The 27,151-nt window shown below is 33.7% G+C and overlaps 1 protein-coding gene across 1 annotated transcript; it reads left to right on the forward strand.

The window, feature by feature from the left end:
• Positions 1-27,151, forward strand: LOC112030626 (lysine-specific demethylase JMJ25). Its single transcript, XM_065762634.1, has 16 exons — positions 1-13; positions 168-586; positions 1,320-1,384; positions 1,569-1,731; positions 1,830-1,891; positions 14,831-14,951; positions 15,055-15,196; positions 15,518-15,581; positions 15,663-16,470; positions 17,198-17,527; positions 18,390-18,917; positions 19,488-19,560; positions 19,674-19,759; positions 20,939-21,058; positions 21,885-21,946; positions 26,773-27,151. The coding sequence occupies exons 1-16, from the start codon at positions 1-3 to the stop codon at positions 26,786-26,788; spliced, it is 3,072 nt and encodes a 1,023-aa protein (XP_065618706.1). The 3' UTR covers positions 26,789-27,151.

A 27,151-nucleotide genomic window follows, 5' to 3' on the forward strand; every position in this document is an offset into this window, starting at 1 on the left:
ATGGCCGGTACCGGTACGGTATCTACTTCCTTGCTATAAAGTAGAGTATCAAAATAGATAAAATAGTGTAAAAGCTATATTTTTTAGCAATCTTCTTGTTAATGCTTGAAGGCCAAGTCCCATTTGTTTGTGTTCATTCAACTATTTGAAACTTGAACCTTTTGCAGAATCAACTGCACGAAATTGCGTGCCTTGTGGCACAAACATGATCCCCTATCCTCTTAGCACTAGCTCAAATTGTGGCGATCCTATGTACTACAGTTTCGACTGCGACACTACCACAGGTCAGGTTAGCTTCAAGGCACCAAGTGGGACATATCGGGTCAGTGGTATCGATCCAAATAAGCAGAAGTTTTTCATCCAAGTCAAGGGTGGACGAAGTTTACGGCTAAACCAGTCGTTGCCATTCAATTTAACTAGTCCAAGAAACTCTAGTTCTAATGTTTCATCTAAAATTACAAATGATGTTGAGATTGCTTGGGACCCACCGCTGGAGCCAATCTGTAATTTAACTGCAGATTGCTTGGATTGGCAACACTCATCTTGCAAATCAGCAAGTGATGGGAAGAGGAGGTGCTTTTGTACCGTAAGCTTTCGATGGATGGCACAAACTTAAATTGTACACGAGGTTAGAATTCTATAAGATGTTTTGCAAATTAAAATTATTTTTTGTTACAAGGAAAGAATTAGGCTAATGTTGCTTGGCTATGTTTTTTTTTTTGGGGGGGGGGGGGGGGGGGAAAGTAAAATAAATAATAAATAACCCATTGTTTTATCCATGAGACACATTAAACCACATAACACTTCAAAATCCCATACTTTTAGATATGTACATTTAATCTGAGGGTGAGATTTGTTTGTGGTTTTGGGATACATTTATGAAAGCTCATGGTTTAAAGTGTCTCATCCAAAAATATTGTGATAATGGTTGCTTTAATGATTTACCTGTATGTTAGGAGTTGCTATTTAACTGAGGAAGAGTTTTCTTATACTTAAGTGTAGCCACTTTAATCTTACCTTAATAGTTGGGAGGTCTTTTCTAAAATTTGCAAAATCGTCTTCAGCAATGTCAATGTGATTATAATGTCATATATGTTGGAGTATGTATTTTGCACGAGTTGATGAAAACATACATCCTTTAACTTCTACTTATTATCATTTAATTAAATCATTTGAACCTGTTCACCGTAACCAAACTTGATGTGAAAGATTTTTATTCACATCTATATATTGAAGTATAACTACTCTTCTTTCTTTCATGTAGTTTCTTGGCCATTAGAGAAAAGAATAATATTGCTTCTGATTGTTGGAATAATTAGTATGATTGTTCTCTGCGTCATTATTTTTATGTACATATGGCGAAGAAAGATGGCCAAGAGAAAAGGTAAGCACTTCGTAAAATGCATACCATGCACAACGCATATATTTTTTTATTAATTTGAATCAGAATAAAACAAATTATATTTTCTTCCATTTAAATAACATGTGAACTAAGATATGTTAATGTTTTCTCGAATTAGAGCATAGGCCTATTGATCAAGAAATCGAGCACATCACATGTTATGCAGTGAAAGCCATGTCCAAGACTTGATAGACTTAGGTGAGTTCAAAGAAGAAGATGAGAAAGGCACAGATTTACCATTTTATGATTTGGAAAGCATACGAGTTGCTACACATAACTTCTCAAATGAAAACAAGCTGGGACAAGGAGGCTATGGACCTGTGTATAAGGTAATTTGAGCAACATTTACTGGTCATTAATTAACGTTCATGTCTACTTGTTCTGGCAAAAGGTAATATTAATTATGCATTGTGAATTTCGGTCCCAGGGTAAGCTTCCAAGTGGTCAAGAAATTGCAATAAAAAGCACGACTCATATAAACAGGAAACTGTAAATGAATCAGGAAGACGTAGGTAGCCATTGATTGGAGTTATTTATATGGTCTCTACACGGGTGCACACACACAAGATTGATTGAAAGCCCAAAATACCCACACACAACAAAAAAATTGCTTCGTATGTGTGAAACAGAGATTTCCAGATGACTTTTTCTAAACCAACAAGATGCATGCAAGGCTAATTACGGTCAGTTGTGATACACAAAACAAGAGAAAGAGAAGAGCAACGTACCTGTAATCAACGGCGGCGGTGAGGGTTCGACGGAAGCACCACGGAGAGTGAGAGGGTGAGGGAAAGTGTAGAGGGATAGTGAGAATAATAGAGAGGGAGACGTTGAGGCAGAGTACAGGAGAGAGTGATGGCAGAGCGAGGGAGAGTATGAGAGTAAACAGTTTCTGAGACGTTGGGGTTTGAAATGGCTACAGGTTCAGAAAACTCGATTTACAAGTTACCGAGTTATGTGTGCATACATAATTGGAAGAAGCCACTTCTGTTTTGTCCGCGTGGCACAAAGTTCACACATAACTCGACTATTGCATGATCGAGTTTTTCAATATAACTCGATTTCCCGTTTGTCGAGTTACAAAAGAGGGGCATTTCCCTATATAGTTTGGAGAAAAGGGCATTATGCTGCTATTTTTGCCCAAACAGGGCATTTCCCAATTTTGTCCGACTATTTAGTCACATAGTTATGAACAGTACACTTCAACCGTTTCATTGTCATTTATTTTAGAAGCATATTTATTTCAATTTAAATTATTCAATTCTTTTTTTTACCTAGATTTATGACACCTAACATTTATTTGATTTTTGTGTGCTTTATGTAGAGATTCTATGATCATTGGATTTTTTTTCCTCCCATTGACATGGGCGGCTCTAGGTTGTAGGTACAGTCCAGGGGGTTCAAATGAACTCCCAGAGCTGGGCCCAAAAAAAAAATTATATATATTTTTTACTCCTCCTAAAATAAAATTTTGAATCCTTTGGACCTAATTTTTTTTTTTTTAACCCAATCAAAATAAACTTGAATATGATCACATTGATAATATCTTGGTCTTTTTAAATACAAACAAAGCTCCAATAATAATCCAATGTGATCTAAAATATGGGGGGAAAATAGTAAGTCTAACAACAAAAGTATAAATTTGTTCATCTTAAATCTTAAAAAAAAAAAAAAAATCATTTAGATCTTTACAAATTTGAAATAAACTAATACCAAAAATCCTATTGTATTTATATCTTGCTTGAAGTTCACTTAGCAACAATAATTAATATGTTTAATGTATTTAAAAACTATTGATAATTTCCCATATTTAATCTTAGAAACAATAATTAGTATGTTCATTATATTAAAAGACAATATGCAATGAACTTATAGTTTATCTCATATAAGAAACACTATGTTTACACACAATTTTCAATTTGTGAAAACACACACACACACATATATATAGTGTGATTTCTATTTTGTCTATAAAATAACTAAATATTACAATTTTTTACAAGGAAATTTATTCAAAAAAATTTTTGTACATCGATAATTGGGGGATCTAAATCATGAATATCTCTATTGGAAATTGAGGTGTAAAGTAATTAAGCTACAAGATTCTTGGTAAACTTATTGAAATATTTGAGAAAAAAAAATAATAAAAATTTCAAGTGACATTTTTGTAATTATTTTAAAACTATGGGACTCACATGATATTAGCACATACCAAACACTAAATTGTATCTTTTCAAAAAAAAAAAATTACTGATATGTTTTTTCAGTTTTGAAAATATAGTTGTAGGAGGCAAAATTTTAAGCCAATTATAAAATGCCACATTAAAATTTAGTGATAAATTCTAAATTAATATGTCATTAAATTAGACAAATCAAGTGTTGACATGGGTCATTTAAGACGAGAATTATCTTAATTAAATAGAGATAAATATCTTGATAATAATTATTCTAATTAAATAGAGATAAATATCTCAATTAAATTGGAATGATAATACTTAATCATTAACTCTATTAATATAAAAAAAAATAGAGATATTTATCTACAAGGAGGTCAATCCCAGGTGGGACTTATCCTTTGAAACCAGGGCATACCTCCTTTCATTCCAGACAATTTTTCTAAGATGTCGAAACTCTGGAAAAATTCTGCCTCAAAAACACACGAAGAACATTTTCAACGGATCAAGCTACTTCAATCTAAAAGCCTTCACATTCAATAATAAATCTCTAATAAATCTCTAATAAGCTCAAAGTTAGAGATTTGTTATGAAGACCGTCCAATCGGCCATCTTCCAACTAAAGTGAATAAGATTTATTGTTCAAGTCAAGTTCAAAGAAGATAGAATTAGAGAATATTCTTTTGTAAAAGAATTAAAATAGAGACTATACTCATTATCCATCGATACAAATTTATATTTGCAAATCATATTTCTTTTTAATTATTTGATTTTCTATTATTTGATTTTCTATAATCGAGAAATTTTGTGTTTACAATAGCATAAAAAAAAGAAAGGTACATTTAATGGAGAAAGTTCAAAGTTTAGAAGCTTAAAGAAGGTACTCTTAACGCGTGTTTTTCAAGAAGAAAGTTCAGAGTGAAACAGACTGAGAGGAAAAGAAGTTACTTGGAGAATAGCATGAGCGTGAGACTAAAAATCTGGTGTCGCCGACGTTGAGTTCACTATTGACACCCCTGCGAGAAAGTTTTTTCTAAGTCTGGCTTGGCCCTGCACAACCTCAGGCATCATCGATTGTTCATCCATGATTGCTCGCAATGTGGAACTGCCTTTGATAAGGTGAGTGAACTCCAAGTAAAAGTGAGATAAAGATTATTCTGCTTCTAGCTGTTCATGTTCTTGTTTCTTGTATCTTGTATGTACGATAAGCTTTCTCTCCCCTGTTTTTGTTATTATATGTTGTTTGAAACTTTCTTTCGAATTCTTTCTTTTCCCTTGTCATGATTCGTAATCTTGGAATATGTACGATGAAGTGGGTTATGAGTTTTGTTGTGTTGCGTTTGCCCAATAGGTTATTTTGTAATGGTTTAGATGCTTTTTGGTTTGTAGGGAGCTCTAGACGAATGTCTAGGCATGAGATGTTTTTGGCGCGATTAATGAGCTATGACACTTCCATGGGTTTTTGGATAGGTTCAGAGGAAGGGATAGGGAGGGAGCACATGTTTTTTTTGTTTGGGGTATATAGGGAATGGTAAGCCTATTAAGAGCTGGGTAGATGGGACAGAGGTATTTGGTAAAGTGGAGTAAGTTATGGTATGGATGTGTGGTAAGGTCAGGGGAGACAAGCTCCGACGATAAGAGATGGGTGAGGTGCTATAGAGGCACGGAGAGAAGAGATGGGTGAGGTGTTCCGGAAACTTATCTTTTACTATTTATTTGTTAAGGGCACTGTAGTACTATTTGATGCTCATGTCCTCTATTTGGTGGTAGCTTTGGTGTATCAAATACAGGAGCAAATTGTTGCAATAGCTCTTGCAAGGCTACATTAGGTTGAGGTGAATGTTGAAATATTTCTGACACCATAATCTATAGTACTAGACCCTTCTTAGTTTTTTAAAAAAATCTTCACTCTATTGAAAACTTGGCCCCATCGATTTCAAACCTTGCAACAAAGCTTGCTGACCTTCATATGTTAAAGTCAGGGCCGACCCTTCCACTAGGCCAATTAGGCCATTGCCTAAGGCCTCCCAGTGGAAGAGGGCCCCAAAATTTTACAAAAGAAAGGGTAGTAGAAAAAATTTAGTTTAAGATTGAAACTCCAATATATATGATACATTCTTGTGATCAAAGAACAAAAAATTTAGAACGTCCTTATAAATATTGGTACCCCAAAAAATTCTTTGGTCTAAACAAAATCAATTATCCCAAAAATATCATATTTGACCTCTAAAGAAAGAAGAATTGAGAAGAAAGAAGACGAAGACAAAGTTGAGAGTCTGAAGAACTAAGAAGAAAGAAGCATTGTAAACTTACTAAACTATAAAGAAAGTAATAAATAAATATATGAGAGAATAAATGCAATGTGGAAGTTGAGGAGCAAAGGTGGTCACATGGGTGGAAGCTTGGGAATGGGAAAAATGATTTGAAAGGAATGTTCTAGGAATATAGTTTTATTTGCTGAATAATCAAATTTGTTCTTTCAAAAAAAAAAAAAAAATCTGACCCACTTATTTTTAATATTTTTTTATTTTTTTATATATAATTAAAACATTATATTCATTAATCTATATAATTTATCTATTATAGTAAAAAGTAATAACAATATTTTTTATTAATTACTATATATATCTCTGTGTATAACCTCGGAACAATGCACCGGTACTAGAATATTTCATTCCCTTGGCCAATCTGGAACGGTCTCCGGAATGGAATTCAAAACTTTAGGGTGGAGTCTTATCAAATAAATCAATAAGACTTATGTGGCTGTGGATCAATTAAAAGTCCCCATTTCTTATTTAAAAGGATATAGAGAAAATGGATTTACATCTGCTATGAATTCATCTAAAAAAATTGCATCTCAAAATGGAAATAGAACCTATATTTCATGAGAAATGTATAATTCATGGAAAGAAATAATTTGATGAAAATGTTCATAATGAGACAACACGATCTGCTGAAGAACCTTTTAAAATTGATTATTTCTTATATATAGTAGATAAAGCAATTAGTTCAATTGAGAATAGGTTTGAACAATTTTTGGTTTTCTATTTAACTTCACGAAATTGAAATCACTAGATGATGATAGTTTGCAAAAATATTGTCTTAAACTTGAATCTTTTCTCAAGAATGATGTTTATAATGATATTGATGGTTTAGATTTATTTTTAGAGTTAAAAATTTTAAAAGAAATTTTACAAATAAAAGAACATACTCCAATTGACATACTTAAATATATAAAATGGTTAGATTCATTTCTAAATACATGCATTGCTTATAGAATTTTACTAATAATACATGTTACAGTTTCTTTTGTAGAAAGAAGTTTTTCAAAATTAAAATTAATAAAATCATATCTAGCTAAGATCGACAATGTCCCAAGAAAGATTAAGTGGATTAGCTATATTATTGATTGAAAATGAGATGTTAGAAAAACTTTAATACAAAAATTTAATTAGTTAATTTGTATCTCAAAAGGCAAAAAAAAAAAAAAAAGATTTTAAATGAAATATATTGTAATATAAAATATTAATTTAATTAATACATAAATTAAAAAAATTTAAAAAAAGTGTCTCATTTTAGTTTTTTGTATCTCAAAAGGCAAAAAAAAAAAAAAAAGATTTTAAATGAAATATATTGTAATATAAAATATTAATTTAATTAATACATAAATTAAAAAAATTTAAAAAAAGTGTCTCATTTTAGTTCTCGCCTAAGGCTCCAAAATGTCTAGGATCATCCCTAGTTAAAGTCCTATTGAGTTGTTTAAAGTCCCAATGAATTAACCCCAATGTACTTAGCCAATGAATCCCAACACCACAGCATAACCTTCCATAGGTAAAACAAATAGATCAGATTTGAAAGTGTGACCCTGCATGTGTTGGCTAGAGACTAGGGTTCTCTTCCTTATCGAAGTTCTCCCTGCTATGGAGGAATCTTGGAATTTGTTAGGTAACATTCTCTTACCTGTTTACTCTTTGTATTTGTGACCTTGCATTTGGCCGTGTGGAGGCTATGGCAGTTTGCTGAATCCATTTGTGTGGGTTAATTTGTGGGCTATGCGATATGAACAAAATATAAATTTGTTCATCTTAAATCTTAAAAAAAAAAAAAAAAAAAAATTCTCATTTAGATCTTTATAAATTTGAAATAAATTAATACAAAAAAGTTTATTGTATTTATATCTCGCTTGAAGTTCACTTAACAACAATAATTAATATGTTTATTGTATTTAAAAACAATTGATAATTTCTCAGATTTAATTTTAGAAACAATAATTAGTATGTTCATTATATTAAGAAACAATATGCAATGAATTTATAGTTTATCTTATTTGAGAAAAGCTATATTTACACTTCAAAACTCTTTCACAACAAATCTTAAGTAGTAGATTGTTACTGATTGTTATTGATGGGTAAAAAAGTAATTTTTAGTAGTGTGTTTAAATTGAAACTAATAACAAATTAATAAATTATCATCTAAGATTTGTTAGGAAAATATTGTGAAAATGTTATGGACGTAGCACTCCCTAAAAATATAATATATCCCGGAGCTGCCACTACATTAATCCTAATTCATAAGGTAAAAGTAATATAATAATGACATTGACCTATTTCACACTTTTTTCCTAACTTATTAGTTGATGGAATCACAAATCACCACTATTTTCATATTTAATCAACCCATTTTTTCTCCATAAATATATATATATATATATATATCTCAACCAATTATAATTTAGCACCACGTTTAAAAGAGTTGATGTAAAACATTAAGTATGATGAATCGTGAACGTAAAACAAATGTGACACGTTTGATTAAGCGTGTTTTTTGTGAAGCAAATAAATGTGTTGTGATGTGCTTACTAAACCAGGATGCCATTGCCAACAATCTAAATACTTTGTTTTTTTTTTATGAGAAACAAATACACACAAAAGGGAGATGGTACTTTGTAACCTATAGAGGGTACCACATCTCTCATTTATGTTAAGAATGCTATTAGCATATGGATAATAATTGTTCAATTGAGATTTAGTTAGTAACAATTTCAAGTATGTTAATCACATTTAACACATGTTTGAAATATTAATGCACAAGGGGAATAATATGACCATTAGAATAAGGACATGTGGGCCAATAGAATATTTTTATGGTTCTATAAATACCTACTTTTTTAGCTATATGTTTTCACAAAAATATATTTTTATTTATTTTATCTTTTTACTTGACAAAATATTTAACATAAATGGTTTTATTTTAATTTTTAATATAATAAAATAATATAAGCAATATAATAAAATAATATATTTACTATAATAAAATAATATATTTACTACAAAGAATATAAAAATAAAATAATATATTTAATATAAAGTTGTGTGAACACGCAATTTAATAATACATTTTTTTTTTTGTAGTTATAAATTTGTATTTAGTAGTGTTAAAAATAGCAATATAATTTTTTAGCACTACCAGTACAAATGCTCTAATTGAACAGTTATGGTAAACTGTGTGGAAGTGTGTAAATATTAGCATCATTTATTGTTTGAAGGTGAACTCATCAAGAACATAATCAGATCACATAGAAAGTATAGGGATACAATTTTTTATGCCATTACTTTTGTCCAAAGTAGATAGATATGGATCCCTATAATAATGGTAGAGTAATGTTATGTTTACAACAAATTTACGATAATTTTAGAATAAATTTTAGGTGGTAAGTTCTTATTGATGGGTAAAAAAAAAATGATTTAAACAGTAGGCTCAGATTAAAACTAGTAATAACTTGTAATGTAGAATTTGTTGAAAAAAATTTAGGGATTTAGCATTGCTCATAATTGTATGGTGCAATTCCATGAACTTGTAAAATGTAAAAATTTTGACATATAACAAAATAAACTATTGAAGGTTAAAATATTCTCTTATCTAAGGGTCAACAATAAAAAAGAATTTTAACTTTCAATTTCACCCAATGGTTCAATACTGCATGGTGCACCAAATCTATCTCCCAAGTATATTATTATAAGTTTTAACTAACAAAGAAAAAGTGTTAAGAGCATCCATAGCAGTGGAGCTAAAAATTTAGCAATTTAGCTCCACAAAAAATTAATTTATCTATTTTAGCTTTTAACACAATAAAATAATATAAATATTATAATAAAATAATATATCTACTACAATAAAATAATATATACTCTACAATAAACATCAATCACAACCACAACCACAACCACAACCACACACACAACCACAACCACAACCACCACAGCCCATAACAAAGCAAAAAAAAAAAAAATCAACCAAGCCCACACCCACCCGACCCACTAGGCAACACCCACACCACGGCAATCAAATTCATGCAATGCAATGCAAAAAAAAAAAAAAAAAAAAAAAAAAAACCAAAGCTTGGATCGACAGAAAACTAAAGCAATGGGCGGAGGAAGGCAGCGGCGACTTCAATGATGAAACCCAGAGCTTGTTGGCGGATAGGTCTGATCAGCGAAAGAGAAGTAGGTCGGATCGACGAGATGGGTTTGTTGGCGGAATGGATGGGGAGATCGGGGAGATGGGTTGATGCCAGAGATTGGTCGAAGCTGGGCTGGTGGCTGGGTTGTGAGATCGGGCTGGCGGTGGAGGAAGAAGAGAGAAGATGAGGAAAGTGGAGGAAGAAAGAAGGGAAGCCGGACTCAATTGCAATTCGGAGCAGATTAAAAGAAAGAAAAAAATATATTTTAATCCAGCTGAGGAGTAAAATTTTTTTTTTTTGTTTAGCTCTCAACTACAGTGCACATCTATAGACAGATGTGCACTGTAGCAATTGAGCTAAAAATTATAAGTATAGCTTTACTGCTACATGCTTTTTTTGGTGTTTTGGTGGAGCTAAAATAACAATATAGCTATTTAGCTCCACTGTTGCAAATGCTCTAAGAGTCATTGTCCACTGCTCAGCTACAAATATTATGCTTAGATAGTTCATGTGAAAGTGATGAGTTCATGTACTAATTTTTTTCCTAAATTTTTTTTTTTTAGTGTTAACTAAAGATTTCATATATTCATACATAAATTATTAGGAACCCGGTAATTTCTAATAGGGACGAATATGAATTATAGAAGAATTGATGGGGATTGTAGGAAAATTGACTTAATTTTAGGTAGTCACTCTCCATAGAGAAATATTGAGAGAGAGAAAGAGGAAATGTACTAAGTAATGAGTTGGATTATTTTTTAACAGTGGAAATGTGATTACAATTAGGTATTTATAGTGGGTTCCAGTTAGTTCAACTGGTAAAATCTCTGATGGTTGAATAAAAGATCTGGGGTTCAATCCTCGCCTACATAAAAAACCGATTGGTGTCTTGGTCTAATAATAAAGAGCTATCATCAGAAGCGGACACTATATGTTGAAACTCTAAAAAAAAAAGTAGGTATTTATAGAACCATAAAAATATTCTATTGGCCCACATGTCCTTATTCTAATGGTCATATTATTCCCCTTGTGCATTAATATTTCAAACATGTGTTAAATGTGATTAACATACTTGAAATTGTTACTAACTAAATCTCAATTGAACAATTATTATCCATATGCTAATAGCATTCTTAACATAAATGAGAGATGTGGTACCCTCTATAGGTTACAAAGTACCATCTCCCTTTTGTGTGTATTTGTTTCTCATAAAAAAAAAACAAAGTATTTAGATTGTTGGCAATGGCATCCTGGTTTAGTAAGCACATCACAACACATTTATTTGCTTCACAAAAAACACGCTTAATCAAACGTGTCACATTTGTTTTACGTTCACGATTCATCATACTTAATGTTTTACATCAACTCTTTTAAACGTGGTGCTAAATTATAATTGGTTGAGATATATATATATATATATATATATATTTATGGAGAAAAAATGGGTTGATTAAATATGAAAATAGTGGTGATTTGTGATTCCATCAACTAATAAGTTAGGAAAAAAGTGTGAAATAGGTCAATGTCATTATTATATTACTTTTACCTTATGAATTAGGATTAATGTAGTGGCAGCTCCGGGATATATTATATTTTTAGGGAGTGCTACGTCCATAACATTTTCACAATATTTTCCTAACAAATCTTAGATGATAATTTATTAATTTGTTATTAGTTTCAATTTAAACACACTACTAAAAATTACTTTTTTACCCATCAATAACAATCAGTAACAATCTACTACTTAAGATTTGTTGTGAAAGAGTTTTGAAGTGTAAATATAGCTTTTCTCAAATAAGATAAACTATAAATTCATTGCATATTGTTTCTTAATATAATGAACATACTAATTATTGTTTCTAAAATTAAATCTGAGAAATTATCAATTGTTTTTAAATACAATAAACATATTAATTATTGTTGTTAAGTGAACTTCAAGCGAGATATAAATACAATAAACTTTTTTGTATTAATTTATTTCAAATTTATAAAGATCTAAATGAGAATTTTTTTTTTTTTTTTTTTTTAAGATTTAAGATGAACAANTTTGTTTTTTTTTTTTTTTTAACTAGCAGTGATTTTATTTTGGGGACATGATTTTTTTTTTTTAATAAATTTGAAGATTGTTCTTTTTTTTTTGGGTTATTTGTCACTTTTTTTTTGTTTTAATTTGACTTCAAATGTATTTTTTTCATTCCTCTACTTTTCCCCTCTCAACCAAACCAATAAGAAAGAAAATAAAATCTTTTCTATACACTCACTTCTCTCCTCTTCCAACCAAACGGACCGTAATTAATGTCAAATACAACTTAGCATAGCAAGAAACAAAGTTAACACAAAAGGAAAATAAAGGAAATCCATACCAATTATCTAAGCAAGTACTCACGCCCAGCCCATAGAAAATCAAAAGAAAAAAAAAAAAAGAATAGGGAAAAAAAAGAAAAGAAAAGGCAACTTTACTACCAGAAGAAGGAAAAATAAAAAAAGGCACGCCCAGGCCTGAAAAAAGGGCAACGTTTCTACTCAGAAGAAGAAAAAAGGCAGCTTAGAAAATCAAAAGAAACAGAAGAGGCAATGTTGCCAAAAAAAAAAAAAACATGAGCCAAGGCAACATTACTGAAAAGAATGTTGCCAAAAAAAAAAAAAACATGAGCCAAGGCAACATTACTGAAAAGAGACAAAAGTCATCATGAATAAAGTGAAAAGTAGGTGAGAGAGTATCTGCATAAAATGCAGATCTTAGCATGTTTCTCTTTTTGTTTTCCTTCTAAATTGGGAGGGTAAAAAAAAGTGGGCTGAAAGGAAAACTTTTTCTTTTATTTTCTGTCTCTTCTATTTTCTTTCTTTAATCAAATAGTAAAAAGTAACATTTTTCATCTTATTTTCTTCTCCCTAGTTTTTTATTTTCTCTGTTTTCACCCTAACCAAACACACCCTTAGTTTTCTGATGGCATACTTAGCCTTTCATTTAATACTTCTGATCTGTTATTTAATTGGTGTTTGTGAAATTATATTGGGAGAATTTCATCACTAAGTCCTTACTCTTAACAAATCTAAAAGTGTATTGATGTCAATTCATTAAAAATTTTAATTAACACGACACCCTGTGCACTGTCAAATTCGAAAAATAGTCTTAACTCTGAAATGAAGAGAATAAGGTCACTTTCTTTTTAATGATAGATTTCTATAGTTTTAGGATGCCGGTTGCCAACGAGCTTTAGCTCAAATGGTATCTTCTCCTTTGCAAGAGCTAGTTGGAGGATTATGTTGTGGGTTGAACGCCTGCTGGGTGTGTGTAACTTGCCCTCCAAATATGGTTGCAGGATGTGAGTTAGTTTCATCCCTTGTGTGTGACATTTTTTTTTTTGGCTCACTCGAGGCCTAAAAATGCAATTAATAATTGATCTGAAAAGTAAAAGAATATCTGTGGAGTGTGTTGCATAAACTGAGTTGCATGATTTTCATAAACTAGTTGGTCCATAATTCATGGCATGGGCTTTGTCCATGAAAATAGTGTATTGGTTTTAAAGACTGTTAAAAAATAAGGTAGTAAATATCCCCATGAAATGAAAGGCATGCTGGTTAAAAGTACATCAAGATTCAATCAATAGCATAAAATTGAAAAAGTTGATTTTGTCACTGACAAGTGTCTGCGTTGTGATGATCAGAGTTGTATATTGAGTTAAAACTCCCAAGAATTCTTCTGTAAATCTTAATCGCTGCCAAATGAATAACTACCCATGGATGGAGACCTTAGTAAAGTTGGTTTATATAACTTACTGATGTCGTCATTTTAGATTGACTGTCATGACATTCATTTGGTGCTTCTTGGAAATTTAATTGGTGGATAGACTGAACCCCCTTTGTATAACATTTTGCTCTCCATAATGTTTGTTTCATGTGTCTTCCCCCGTTATCAGAGTCCAAGTTACGAGAAAAACAATATAAGTTTGTTTTGTTTTAATTCTTCTGTTTCTTCAGTTGTCAATTTTTATATAACAAATGGCCAAATTATAAATTACTCCCTCTTAACTTTGATTTATTTTCAATTCAGTTTATTAAGTTTCATTTTCCCGCATTTGAATTTTTTCAACAGATTAACTTCCATTTTGTTTCTAACGTAGGTCTTCTTTCTGCTTCCATTCATTTTGTCCTGTTAAATGTACAATCATTTTGGAGATTCAAAAAACTATAATTAACGGTGACTCGGTGAGATTGGATGGAGCTAGATAAAATGACCAAATTGAAAATATGTTATGTTAAAGGGTGTAATTTGTAATGTAGCCAAAAATAAATATTTATTATATGGAAGCTTTGTTATTGAACTATGTTAGAAATAAATATTTATTGGTGTGGTTACTTATGTTTGATTTGGCACTTGGAATTAAAGCGATCTTGGTTTATAATTCTCTGCTAGAGAATTTAGCTTTTAATCTTGAAATTAGCTAAACCATTGTAAATTGCATGATTTCATAAGGGTGAAATTACAAAATATTAATTTTGAATCTTATATAACTATAGAGTGCATGATTTTCTGAATACTTTAAAGGATGCATCATTACAAGAAAAAACTAATGTAGCATTGCTTTTGAAGAATCCTTATTTATGTTTTTTAATAGGTATCAGCCAAACTGGTACAAATGTTTTTTTGATGGATTGCAACCTTGACCTCTAAGGCTTAAAATATGAGTTAACGAACATTGCAAAATACTTGAAGCTGTAAAATGAATGTTTAAGCATGGAGCTTTTGCTTGTTTTATTGCATTTATTGTTTTGGCAATTTATTTGAAGTATTTGTGTTGTGTTGTGTAGGTATCCTAATATTGAGGAGGATTACATTGCGGAAGCTTGTCCAGTATGCCGTGGAAATTGCAATTGCAAAGCATGCTTGCGTTTGGATGTACCTGTAAAAGTCAGTTTCTCCTTTTCCTACATCTCATGAATAATTGGTATTCCCTTTAATGTCTTTAGATTAGGTATGAGAAGTTTGACAAATTATTTATGCCTTGTTGCAGAATTTGAAGAACTTAGACTTGGATATCAGTGAAGATGAGGAGTTTGAGCACTATAAGTATATGCTACAAGTACTTCTTCCATTTTTGCAACGGATTAGTGAAGAGCAAATGGTTGAGAAGAATTTAGAGGCTAAAAGACAGAGTATTTTCTTTTACTCTGTCAAATGATCTTAGGAACTCATCTGTGTTTCATATTTTATTATTTAGTCTTTGATGTGGCAGATTTCTGTATTTTTGTGGATTGGAAGATGTCTCATAATTGCAAAAGGCCAAGAAAAAAATGTTAATTTTACTGCCTGACAGTTTTGACTTGTGCAATTGCAGACTGTTATAACCTACAGTTTCCTTTCTTTAAGTCTCTTAACTTTGATTATTCCTCATCCTTACTTCCTAGTTCTCTTAATTAAAAAATATTGTTCAGATGTACTTTTTTGATTTGGTTGTATGGATGTTCATTTGATAGGGTTATTGCTTCCAGACTTAAAGATTGAAAAAGCAGATTGCCCTGTTGATGAGAGTGTGTACTGGTAAGGTCTTTTCCTGAAAACACTGTTTCCAATGGTAACATTGTTTCATGAAGGTTTTTATGTTATCTCTTGCTTTTGCAGTGATATCTGCAGAACTTTTATTTTTGATTTTCACCGAAGCTGTCCTAGATGTTCGTTTGATCTATGTCTTGCCTGTTGCCGGGAGATTCGTGATGGACATCTGCAGGGAGGTGAGGAGGAAGTGGTTATTGAGTATATTGACCGTGGATTTGAATATTTGCATGGTGGAAAGGGGGAAAAAGTGAAATTACCTATTGAGACTAGATCAATGGATACTATAAATTCAAAATCTGAGTGGAAAGCCAATGATGATTCTACCATACCTTGCCCCCCTGAAGACATGGGTGGTTGTGGTCTTGGTATTCTTGAGTTGAAATGTATGTTCTCACACTCATCAACAGAAAAGAAGAAGAAAGTAATGTTCTCAGACTCATCAACAGAAAAGAAGAAGAAACTTGTGTTCTCAGAAATTCCGGTTTCAGAGTTGGTGAGAAAAGCGGAAGAAATTGCCAAAACTTACAACTTAATGGATGTGGCTGCTGCTCATTCACAATTTTGTCCGTGTTTCAATTCAGTTGGCGAAGTGGACTTAAGCAATAATAAGTTACGGAAAGCAGCTTTTCGAGAAGGTTCTGATGACAACTATTTGTGTTGCCTGGGTGCCCAAGATATACAGCATGAGGATTTGAAGCATTTCCAGTGGCATTGGAGTAGAGCTGAGCCCGTGCTTGTGAGTGATGTACTTGAATCTGCATCTGGTTTAAGCTGGGAGCCATTTGTCATGTGGCGTGCAGTCCGTCAATTGAAACATCTCAAACATGATAGATTGTTGGAAGTTAAGGCCATTGATTGCTTGGATTGTCGTGAGGTTAGTTTATTTTATCCTTTTCTATTTGTGTTAATTATTCTTTCCTTTTGGCATTTAATTGTTTAGCATTAATGTATTGATGTTTGTGCTTAATTTATTCTACTTTATTATTTTTAATGAGATTGTCTTTGAAAATTCTTTAAATGAAAGGTTTTCTTTCTAGGAATTTTCCAATTCTTTTGTTATCAGGAAGATTTATTTTAGTTTTGCACACGGTAATTTGATTTCCAACCTTTTGGTATGTACTGATGATACTTTTTTGATGCGGAAGAACCTGTATAGAGTTTAGTATGATTATCTTACTCAATCCAAGTTAGAAAAAAAAGGCAGATACAGTCATTTACGGGCAATTGGTGCATTAAATACTGTGCACTTGAGAATTAGCAGCTGTATGTACTCCCTCTACTTGATTTTTAGGGGAGATGACTATGACTGCCTTCTTATCTTTACCTTTTATTCTGAAAATGGTATATGAAAGAGTCTTATTAAAAATTTTAGGTCCATTTACTGATGTTTCGTTATTCACTCCGATGATTGTTAATACGTTTTTTTTATTATTTATTTTTGTTATATTCATAGTTGTTTTTTTACCTTTCCCTTCTAGTTTTTAAGTGTTTTTGGATTTGTTTGTTAAAATTCCCACTTGTCTACTCTGTATAATAAAATGATATGGAAATAGTCCTTGATGATTTTGCTTTGTGATACTAACTATTGTGATGAAATGCAGACTGATGTCAATATCCATGAGTTCTTTACCGGGTATACAGAGGGTCGGTATGACCGTTATTTGTGGCCTGTGATACTGAAACTAGAAGATTGGCCTCCATATACATTATTTGAGGAACGCTTGCCACGTCATGGTGCTGAGTTTATCTGTTGCTTGCCGTTTAAGGAATATACACATCCACGCAAGGGTGTTCTAAACATTGCTGTCCGGTTGCCTGATAAATCTCTCAAGCCAGATATGGGTCCCAAGACGTATATTGCGTACGGAGCTGCTCAGGAGCTTGGCCGTGGGGACTCTGTCACCAAACTTCATTGTGACATGTCTGATGCGGTATGTATGTTCTTGTTGTGACTCCTCCTAATCACTTTGTTTTCTTTTCTTTTTCTTTTTTTTTGCCAATGGAAAAACTTTTGCTTGGTTGAGGTACTGCATGAAAATGCCTATTTGAGTTTATATAGGTTGAAGTGTGAGGGCCAGATGAGTTGGGTAAGGATTGGCATGTTGTAAACACTGCATGTCTGTCAATAACTGCCAATCACACATTTTACAGATTTGAGTACGACGCCATAATTGACCAAATTTTATGTCGCACATCATTTTGTCTCTTAATCAAATTTGTTATATAAATTCCAATGAATTTTCAAAGTTGATTGTGTTAGGTGTTGGATTTTATCTTAGATGTGTATGTCTATGTGTGGTTTAGTTGGAATCTACATCAAGTCCAAACCCATTTTAGATAAGCATGATGTTGTCACACCTGGTTTTATTTTCACTCTTTTTGTTACTCATACTTGAAATGAATAAAAATAATTGCTTTTGGTGCTTTGATTCATCTTGGTCCAATTGTCATAATGCAATTGTGACAAATGAGGGTTCCTGATTTTGAGGGCACGGACTGTCTGTTTTCATTAAAAGTTGATTTAATTTTGTTGGTAAAGATCATTTAGTCATGTCTTCTACTTGCTCCCTATCCTACGCATCTCGTATGGTATTGACTAATGTTGAAGTAAAAGGAGACAATGATATTCTTTTGTATTTATATTTAACACTTCTCTTGGGATTTTTTTTCCTACAATTTCTTCCCTTTTTTGTCAAGTAATGAACTGCTTACGTATATTAATCCACAAATATAGCTGACACTTAACTTCTGTTTGATGATCTAATTTTCTTTATTTTTAATCCGCTGAATTAGGTAAATATTTTGACACATACTGCTGAAGTGCCACTTAAAAAGGAGAGCCTTGAGAGTATAGAAAAATTGAAAAAGAGGCACTTTGAGCAAGATCAAAGGGAATTATTTGGAGATTTTCAAGCTGTGGATGAAAAGGTTGAGACTAATGTATCTGTTGTTGAGTCTTGTACAGTTACTGCTGATGATAAAAATATTAGTAGTGGATCTGGGTATCAAAACACTGGTATAACTGTTGAACGGGCTGATCCTATTGTTGAACTTAATGGTGATCGTGGTGAGTCAAGGTTGAATGGGAAAGACTTTTCAAGTGGATCAGAGCTGGAAAAGAATGAAGGGGCAAAAGTGGACCAAGAAAACAGTGGTGGGAGTGATACTACAATTTCTGGAAATAAGTTGGACAGGTTAGAAGCTTCTCAGGGTGGTGCCATCTGGGACATTTTCCGGAGACAAGATGTTCCGAAGCTGCAGGAATATCTTAATAAGCACTTCAGGGAATTTAGGCACATCCATTGTTGTCCATTACCGCAGGTAATTGTCTCTCAATTTCAATTGGATACTAAAATTTTCTTTTTGTTGCTTAACTATTATCATTATACTTTCTGTTTATAATGGTGGTGATAAATTACTTAAAGAGTACTATATTCTTTTGGTCAATCAATGTGACACTGCTCAATGGAATTGCTAAGTGTCTGGCAAAGTTGTTTTAGTAATTAGAATGCGATGGTTAAGATTTAAAACTAGTCATCTTGAAATGCCTACTGCTCTCCTTTTCAAAACACATATTTATCTTTGCTTTGTTCCTAAAAAATCTTTAAAATTTTAAAATTGCTGTAATCTTGTTGTATGAAGAGAACCATGGGAAATCCAAATTGTGTAACAAAATGCAGGATATAGGCCTGACTGGCTTTTTACCAGCTGGGTAAAGCAAGGTGAATGAAGTAGTCTTTGATTGGAAATGTAGCATATTTAATTCATTAACTGTGGTTTATAATCTGCATAATTGCTGGTGTGTGTGTGTGTGTGTTTTATTTTATTTTTTTATTCTTGTTAATACTTGGCACATTTCTGTTGTATTTATCATATCTTTTGGTTGTATAGGTTGTTCACCCTATACAAGATCAAACATTTTATCTGACTTTGGAGCACAAAAGAAAGCTCAAGGAGGAATATGGTCAGTTTCTTATATATTAATGGCACTAGTTGGATTGAATGCTGTATTCCTTTTTGTCATCAGATGACTAACTGTTCTTGGGCATACTTTTATGGTTCTATGCTATAATATAGGAATTGAACCGTGGACATTTGTCCAAAATCTTGGAGATGCTGCCTTCATTCCTGCTGGCTGTCCTCATCAAGTAAGAAATTTAAAGGTAAAGTAAATTGCATTTGGTGTTTATTTCACTCCCCCCATGGTTTAGTATATAAAAATGGGATAGTTTACATATTGCACCAGTGATTTGTTATTCACCTTTCATGAATTCCAAGCTGGCAACATAGGGTGAATGTTTTCTTAAATATGAGAATTTTTGGAAACAGGTTGGTTTATCAATCATTCTAGTCTTTAGTGGTCCACCCTTCTGCTTGCATGCCTCTTATTTTATTGATGCCCTTCTACGGTTTGACTAGGATGTGGGCAATTAATATTTCACTTATCATTGACATTGTGGCCTTTAAATGCTAGAATGATATCTCCATGAAGTGGTTTTATTCCTGTCATTTATAAGTTATGTTGTCCTGCAAAGACAATTTTAGTTTCATATTTTCATTGATTATGTTATGGTTGAATTGCCTATAATTTTATCAGTTTGAAAAGCAGAAGACTGGTTGAAGTGGTTTTCAAGTGAACAGAGCATAAATCATATTGGAATGGAAGCAATAAGGAACATTCCTGGAATGTATAGTTATCCTGTAAAATGTTTTTGTGTGGAATTCCTCTTAGATTTCTGACTGACTGACTATGATGCACCAATACGGGTACGGGTATTGGTACAATATGGGTAGGGGTACGGGAATACAACATTTTTTGAAAAATCTAGGATACAATATGTTGGAGATACGGCAAATTCTTCTCTATTTTTTTCCACCTTCTCCCGTGTCTGATTGGTACTTGCTATATCTCAGACGTATCCTGTGTGTATCCAAGCTGTAAAAAAAAAAAAAAAAATCATTTTTTTCGCTTGATACTCTCCGGGTATGGTTGTACCCGTATCTATATCAGGTACGTATCAGATACCGATACGATGGAAAAAATGCCGTGTCAGTGCATCAGAGCTGATTGATGAGCTTATGTGCCTCATGCCTTCAATTTTAAATTTGGTGTGGATTGTGACATTTGAAATTTCTTTCTATCTATAGATTTGTTTCCCTATGGTCTATACATACAAGTAATTATATAATTTTAATGATTTTTTTCTACTTTTATATTCAGTCATGCATAAAGGTTGCTCTCGATTGTGATGTTTGAAATTGATTTCTATTTATGGATTTGTTTCCCTGTACATATAAATAATTATATAATTTAATGGTTTCTTTTCTTCTTTTATATTCAGTCATGCATAAAGGTTGGTCTTAATTTCGTCTCACCTGAAAATGTTGGTGAGTGCATCCGTTTGACAGAGGAAATCCGTACACTTCCCCAGAATCATAGGGCTAAGGAAGACAAGTTGGAGGTATGTAATTGATATCTTTTTGATGTGACCATAAATGTTTTTTTGGCTTTTTTTTCTCATGTTCGTAGGATGTTTCCACTTATGCTTCTTGTACAATGGCATCTCGTGTGTAATGCTGTGAACTATGTTTCTGTTGATTATTATAGTTCTTATTTGTTTTGATTTAGATCTTTTTCATACCTGCACCTCAGTGATTGCTGATGTCAATGTGAGCTTCGTTTGTACTCTGTAGCAGTATCGTAATGGAGCTTGTCATAAATATATGTTTTTAATAAAATATGAAATTTGTTATTTGTAAATGTTTGAAACCTAATTAATACTGCTTGATTACTGTTGCCAGATCCCAATTGATGCCATTGCGATTTCCCCTTTTTGCCAAAGTTGTCCAATTAAAACTTTGCTGCCTATCTTGGATCCTGCTCTCTCATTGTGTGATCTAACCATTGGTGCATTGCACCAGGAAAAACCTCCTCCTGTACACCACTGCTATTGATTCTACCTCAACTGGTTTAGATACAAATGTTTTATGTGCTCAATTCACTGGCACCTACCTTATTGTTGTTCACTAGTGCCCAATAAATATAAATTGTAATAGAATTGCAGCAATATGGGTACATATGTCAATAGATATTAATTTAGATGGCCATTAAAATTAAATTTATTCTTGATGTGTGCTCAATGTAGCATGGTTGGATGAAAGTGTACAATAGTAGGACTTTGTGGTATGCATGTGATAATTAGATAATGTGTGAAATAGTTTCACTTTAGCCACTGAAGTATAAATCTTGTGTATTATGGGTTTTGATTGTTGTCTTGCTTGAAGTAGGTGAAGAAAATGACTATTTGTGCCATGAGACACGTTGTAGAATGTCTGGAGCAGAAACTAAGGTTAGTAATCTCCATAAATTTCTATATAGTTTATAAAGCTTCTTTTTTTTTTGATAAGTTATATAAAGCTATTTTAGTATAGCCTAAAGGCAAAATGGTCCAAAAATGTCTTTGGTGGTCATCTCTTAAGTTGCTGTGTGTTTGTAAGTGAGCATGGTTTTCTTTATGCTTCAACATGTAGGCATTTTATATACTAATTCTTCTGGTCTTATCAGTATTACTGACCAGCCATGATTCTATAATGTGGTTGTACGTAGCAATAAACTGCTTTCCATTTAATTCCTTTTTAGCCATTTTGAATTTCAATCATATTTCTTGGTTTAATTATGCACTTCTATAATTCTTTATATACTGTCCTCCCCGCTTTAAATCTTTTATATACCTTACTCTCAATCCGCTTTAAATCTTTTATATACCTTACTCTCAATCCTGACATGTGACGTAGGACAACCACACAAACAATAAAAACAATAGAATAAGAAGATAAACCCTAGGAGTCAGCATCAAGCAAAACTGGAGTCGGCACCAGTAAAAGAAAACACATTTTTTTAATAATCATCAAAACTGTATTACAATAATCCCAAAAAGTGTTTAAATAGCTAACATAAAGAAACCCTAAAGAAACCTTAATTATTAAATGTTTGGGCTTGCTGAAACTCAAGCCCAATGACTAATAGGCCCTAGCCATAAGGCCACAGGTTGGGCTATCTTCTTTCTCCTATACGTGCGTGTAATTGGGGGCTTGTATCTCGTGTCCACACCAACTCCCCCCAGGTGAGAAGAACTCGACCCCGTCGAGTGGAAATCTGAAGAGCTCTGATAATACTCCAACAAGTCAGGATCCAGTCGCTGTAGCTCATCTCGAGTAATCCAAGTGCAATCAGAATCTGGTCGCCCTCGCCACCAAACTAGGAAACGGTGAACTCCTTCATCCCTGGTAAAAACAATCTGTTCATCTAAAATAGTATCAATAGATTCTTTATGTGCATATGGTAGATTTAAGGGTAAAGGGGTGGGAACAGGGGCATCAATAGGATTAGGCAAAGACTCATCAAAAGGGGTATCAGGAATAGCTGTGGGGCTTTTATAAGCAACTAGATCCTCAATATTAAAGGAGGAGCTAATACCATAATCAGGAGGAAGTTCAATGACATAAGCATTTGAGCCCATTCGTTTCAATACCTTGAATGGTCCAGCACTACGAGCCTGCAATTTTTTAACGATCCCAAAGGGAAACCGTTCAGGTTGAATCCGAATCATGACATAATCCCCTACTTGAAACTCTGCATGACGTTGATGAGTGTTAGCATGAATTTTATATTGAGAATTACTTGCTTGAATTTTTTTGCGAATCTCATTATGCAAATCATGAATATGTCGTGCAAATGCCTCAGCAGACTCAGACACCTTAACATGTAGGGACATGGGCAAAAGATCTAAGGGCTTCCTAGGTGTATATCCCTGCACAACCTCAAAAGGACTAGTGCCTATAGACCTATTGACAGAGCTATTATATGCAAGTTGGGCTACAGGAAGAATTGAATCCCAATTTCTATTGGCTTCACCCACTAGACACCGAAGGAGATTGCCTAGACTACGATTAACCACCTCAGTTTGACCATCAGTTTGAGGATGAAATGCTGTGGAAAATTTCAATTTGGTGTCCACTAAATGCCACAAGGTCTTCCAAAAATAACTCATGAAGCGAACATTCCTATCAGACACTATGGTTTTGGGAAGACCATACAATTTGACAATCTCATCAAAGTAGAGCTTTGCGATCTTAGAAGCATCAGAGGTCTTCGAACAGGGTAGGAAATGAGCCATCTTAGAGAAGCGATCAACAACTACTAGAATGGAATCATGCTTCCTAAAGGTGCGGGGCAAACCTAACACAAAGTCCATACTCACATCCTACCACGAGCGGTCTGGCACAGGTAAAGGCATGTACAGGCTAGTGTTTTGCTTGCGATGTTTGGCCAGTTAACAGGTACAACACTGACCAACTATCTTGGCAACGCCCCTCTTAAGACCAGGCTAATAGAATTGACGTTCCACTTCCTCAATTGTTTTGTCTCGGCCAAAGTGACCTGCAAGGCCTCCTGCATGTATCTCCCAAACTAGGAAATCTCGTACTGAAGACCGAGGGATACATAATTGGTTAGCTTTGAACAAGTAACCATCTCGAAGGGTATAATCATCCAGGATTGGTCGTGGGGCATTACTTAGGCTAATGTAGAGCTCCCCAAAATCTGGGCATGACTCATATTCATCCGTAAGTCGCTCAAACCCAGTAACTTTAACACTCATGACAGATAGCAAAGACACCTTTCGACTTAGTGCATCAGCGACCTTATTCTCAACTCCCGCCCTATGTTTGACCATAAATGAATAGCGTTGTAGAAACTCAACCCAACTACCATGCCTAAAATTCAGCTTCTTTTGAGAATGAAGATAGCGCAAAGCCTCATGATCAGAGTAGATAACAAACTCTCGGGACAATAGGTAATGACGCCAATGCCAAAGAGCTCGAATAATGGCATAAAACTCTTTGTCATATGTGGAGTGCTTTTGCTTAGCGTCATTCAATTTCTCATTGAAATAAGCAATCGGGTGGTGCTCTTGACTAAGTACTCCTATACCAATACCTGAGGCATCACATTCCACTTCAAAAGGCTTGGTAAAATCAAGGAGACGCATGACAGGTGCCTCAGTCATCTTTTGCTTTACCTCATGGAAAGCCTTAGTAGCAGCTTTAGTCCAAACAAACTCCCCTTGCTTCATGCAGTCAGTGATGGGGGACATGATGGTACTAAACCCCTTGATGAATTGGCAGTAAAAGGAAGCGAGTCCATAAAAACTTCAAATTTTATGGATATTCTTGGGCTCGGGCCACTTCACAATTGCTTGAACCTTTTGGGGTCCAACAGAAACTCCCTCAGAGGATACTATGAAACCTAAGAAGACGACTTTATTGGTGAAGAAAGAGCACTTCTTGAGGTTGCCATATAAACTCTCCTTCCTAAGGGTCGTACAAACTTGAGTTAGGTGGTCTAAGTGTTGCTCCCTAGACTTACTATAGATAAGGATGTCATCAAAGTACACAACCAAGAATTTTCCCATAAAAGGCTTGAGTACTTGAGTCATCACTCTCATAAAGGTACTAGGAGCATTGGACAATCCAAAAGGCATGACCATCCATTCATATAAACCATCCTTCGTCTTGAAGGCAGTCTTCCACTCATCACAAGAACGAATCCTAATTTGATGATAGCTGCTTTTCAAGTCTATCTTAGAGAAGATCGTTGCTCTAGCCATCATATCCAACATGTCATCCAACTGAGGGATAGGAAAACGATATTTCACAGTGATCTTATTGATGGCACGACTATCCTTCGTCCTGAAGGCAGTCTTCCACTCATCACCAGAACGAATCCTAATTTGATGATAGCTGCTTTTCAAGTCTATCTTAGAGAAGATCGTTGCTCCAGCCATCATATCCAACATGTCATCCAACCGAGGGATAGGAAAACGATATTTCACAGTGATCTTGTTGATGGCACGACTATCAACACACATTCTCCAAGTTCCATCTTTCTTTGGGGTCAAGAGTGCAGGGACTGTACAAGGACTCATGCTTTCACGAACAAAACCCTTCCTAAGTAGTTCTTCTACTTGCCTTTGCAACTCGGCATGCTCTGTAGGGCTCAACCTATAGTGAGGCAAATTAGGTAGGGTCGCTCCAGGCACAAAATCTATGGCGTGTTGTATGTCACGCATGGGTGGTAAATGATCGGGGAGTTCCTCAAGAAAAACATCCTTAAATTCCTAGAGCACTAATTTCACTTCTTCAGGTTGCTCCTCGCAGGTCTCTTCATAAACTTTTCTAGCAACTAAGACAAATACAATAGATTCTTGAACTGCTACCTTTTCGAATGCCTTAGGGCTTATAATGTTCAGGTTTTTCGCCTTTGGTGCTTCTTTCTTCTTGCTCATGTCGATTGGCTTAGGTTTTAAAGGATTAAGCACAATCTTCTTACCTTCAAACATAAATGAGCAAGAATTGAATCGCCTATAGAGGGTAACATCCAATAGAATAAGAAGATAAACCCTAGGAGTCAGCACCTAAGGGTTGCTTGGAGTCAGCACCAAGCAAAACTGGAGTCGGCACCAGTAAAAGAAAACACGTTTTTTTAATAATCATCAAAACTGTATTACAATAATCCCAAAAAGTGTTTAAATAGCTAACATAAAGAAACCCTAAAGAAACCTTAATTATTAAATGTTTGGGCTTGCTAAAACTCAAGCCCAATGACTAATAGGCCCTAGCCATAAGGCCACAGGTTGGGCCATCTTCTTTCTCCTATACGTGCGTGTAATTGGGGGCTTGTATCTCGTGTTCGCACCAACATGTCTTTAGTGGACATCTCTTAAGGTTTAATTATGTAAATTGCAATCTTTTAAACTGCTCTCTAATCACATTTCTTGATTTAATTATGCTTCATTCTTGTTCACTCCCCCTATCCTTCATGTACAAATAAATATATTTGCATGACATGTTATTGTTACTTACAGTAGCTGGCTGTATCTTCTTGGTCATTCCACAAATTTTGCTGGTGAAAACAAGCTTGTCAAGTTGACAATAAAAGATGAGATTTCATATTCAATTGTCTGTAAAGACTAATTAAAAATTAGAGCTACAATGGAGTGAAATGCTGCATGTCTGATGAAATGTTGCTTGAAAGTCTTTCATCATGTAGCAGTATGATATGCTCTTGCTTTTTTGGTTTGCTGCTGAAATAACCGCGTTAATATTTGATTTTCAGGCCTGAGACAACTTGAATTTCTGTTTCTAAAGATTCAAAGTAGGTTCAACTTTGTTGGTGGAGATTTTTGGCTGGTGAATCGAAAGTGTTTTGGTGGTTTGTAAATACAGCTGGGTCATCTATAACACTGTTTTTGGTATATATTATTTACGTGCTTTTTGTATAGGCCTTGCCCTCTGCACTCCATACCCTAGTTCTTGGAGGTTATGGAGAATGTTGTTCTAATCCTACCATCTTTTGGGAATGTGAAACGAGGTAGTTTAGTATGTACATGCAAGAACCATATGGATAATGTCTGCAGGTATTATTCATCATGAATTGTTGTATGAATTATCATATGGTAAAGATATCCTGGTAGTAGGTAGCATTTGTGTTTGAA

The sequence above is a fragment of the Quercus suber genome, unplaced genomic scaffold (genome assembly GCF_002906115.3).
Source record: "Quercus suber isolate HL8 unplaced genomic scaffold, Cork oak 2.0 scaffold_467, whole genome shotgun sequence".
Classification (NCBI taxonomy): domain Eukaryota; kingdom Viridiplantae; phylum Streptophyta; class Magnoliopsida; order Fagales; family Fagaceae; genus Quercus; species Quercus suber.

Excerpts from the sequence above, each read along its gene's own strand:
- LOC112030626 (XM_065762634.1), top strand. Across the intron at positions 1,892-14,830 it reads ACTCATATAAACAGGAAACT|TATTTGTGTTGTGTTGTGTA; the intron begins GTAAATGAATCA and ends ATTTATTTGAAG. Across the intron at positions 19,561-19,673 it reads AAAGCTCAAGGAGGAATATG|GAATTGAACCGTGGACATTT; the intron begins GTCAGTTTCTTA and ends GCTATAATATAG.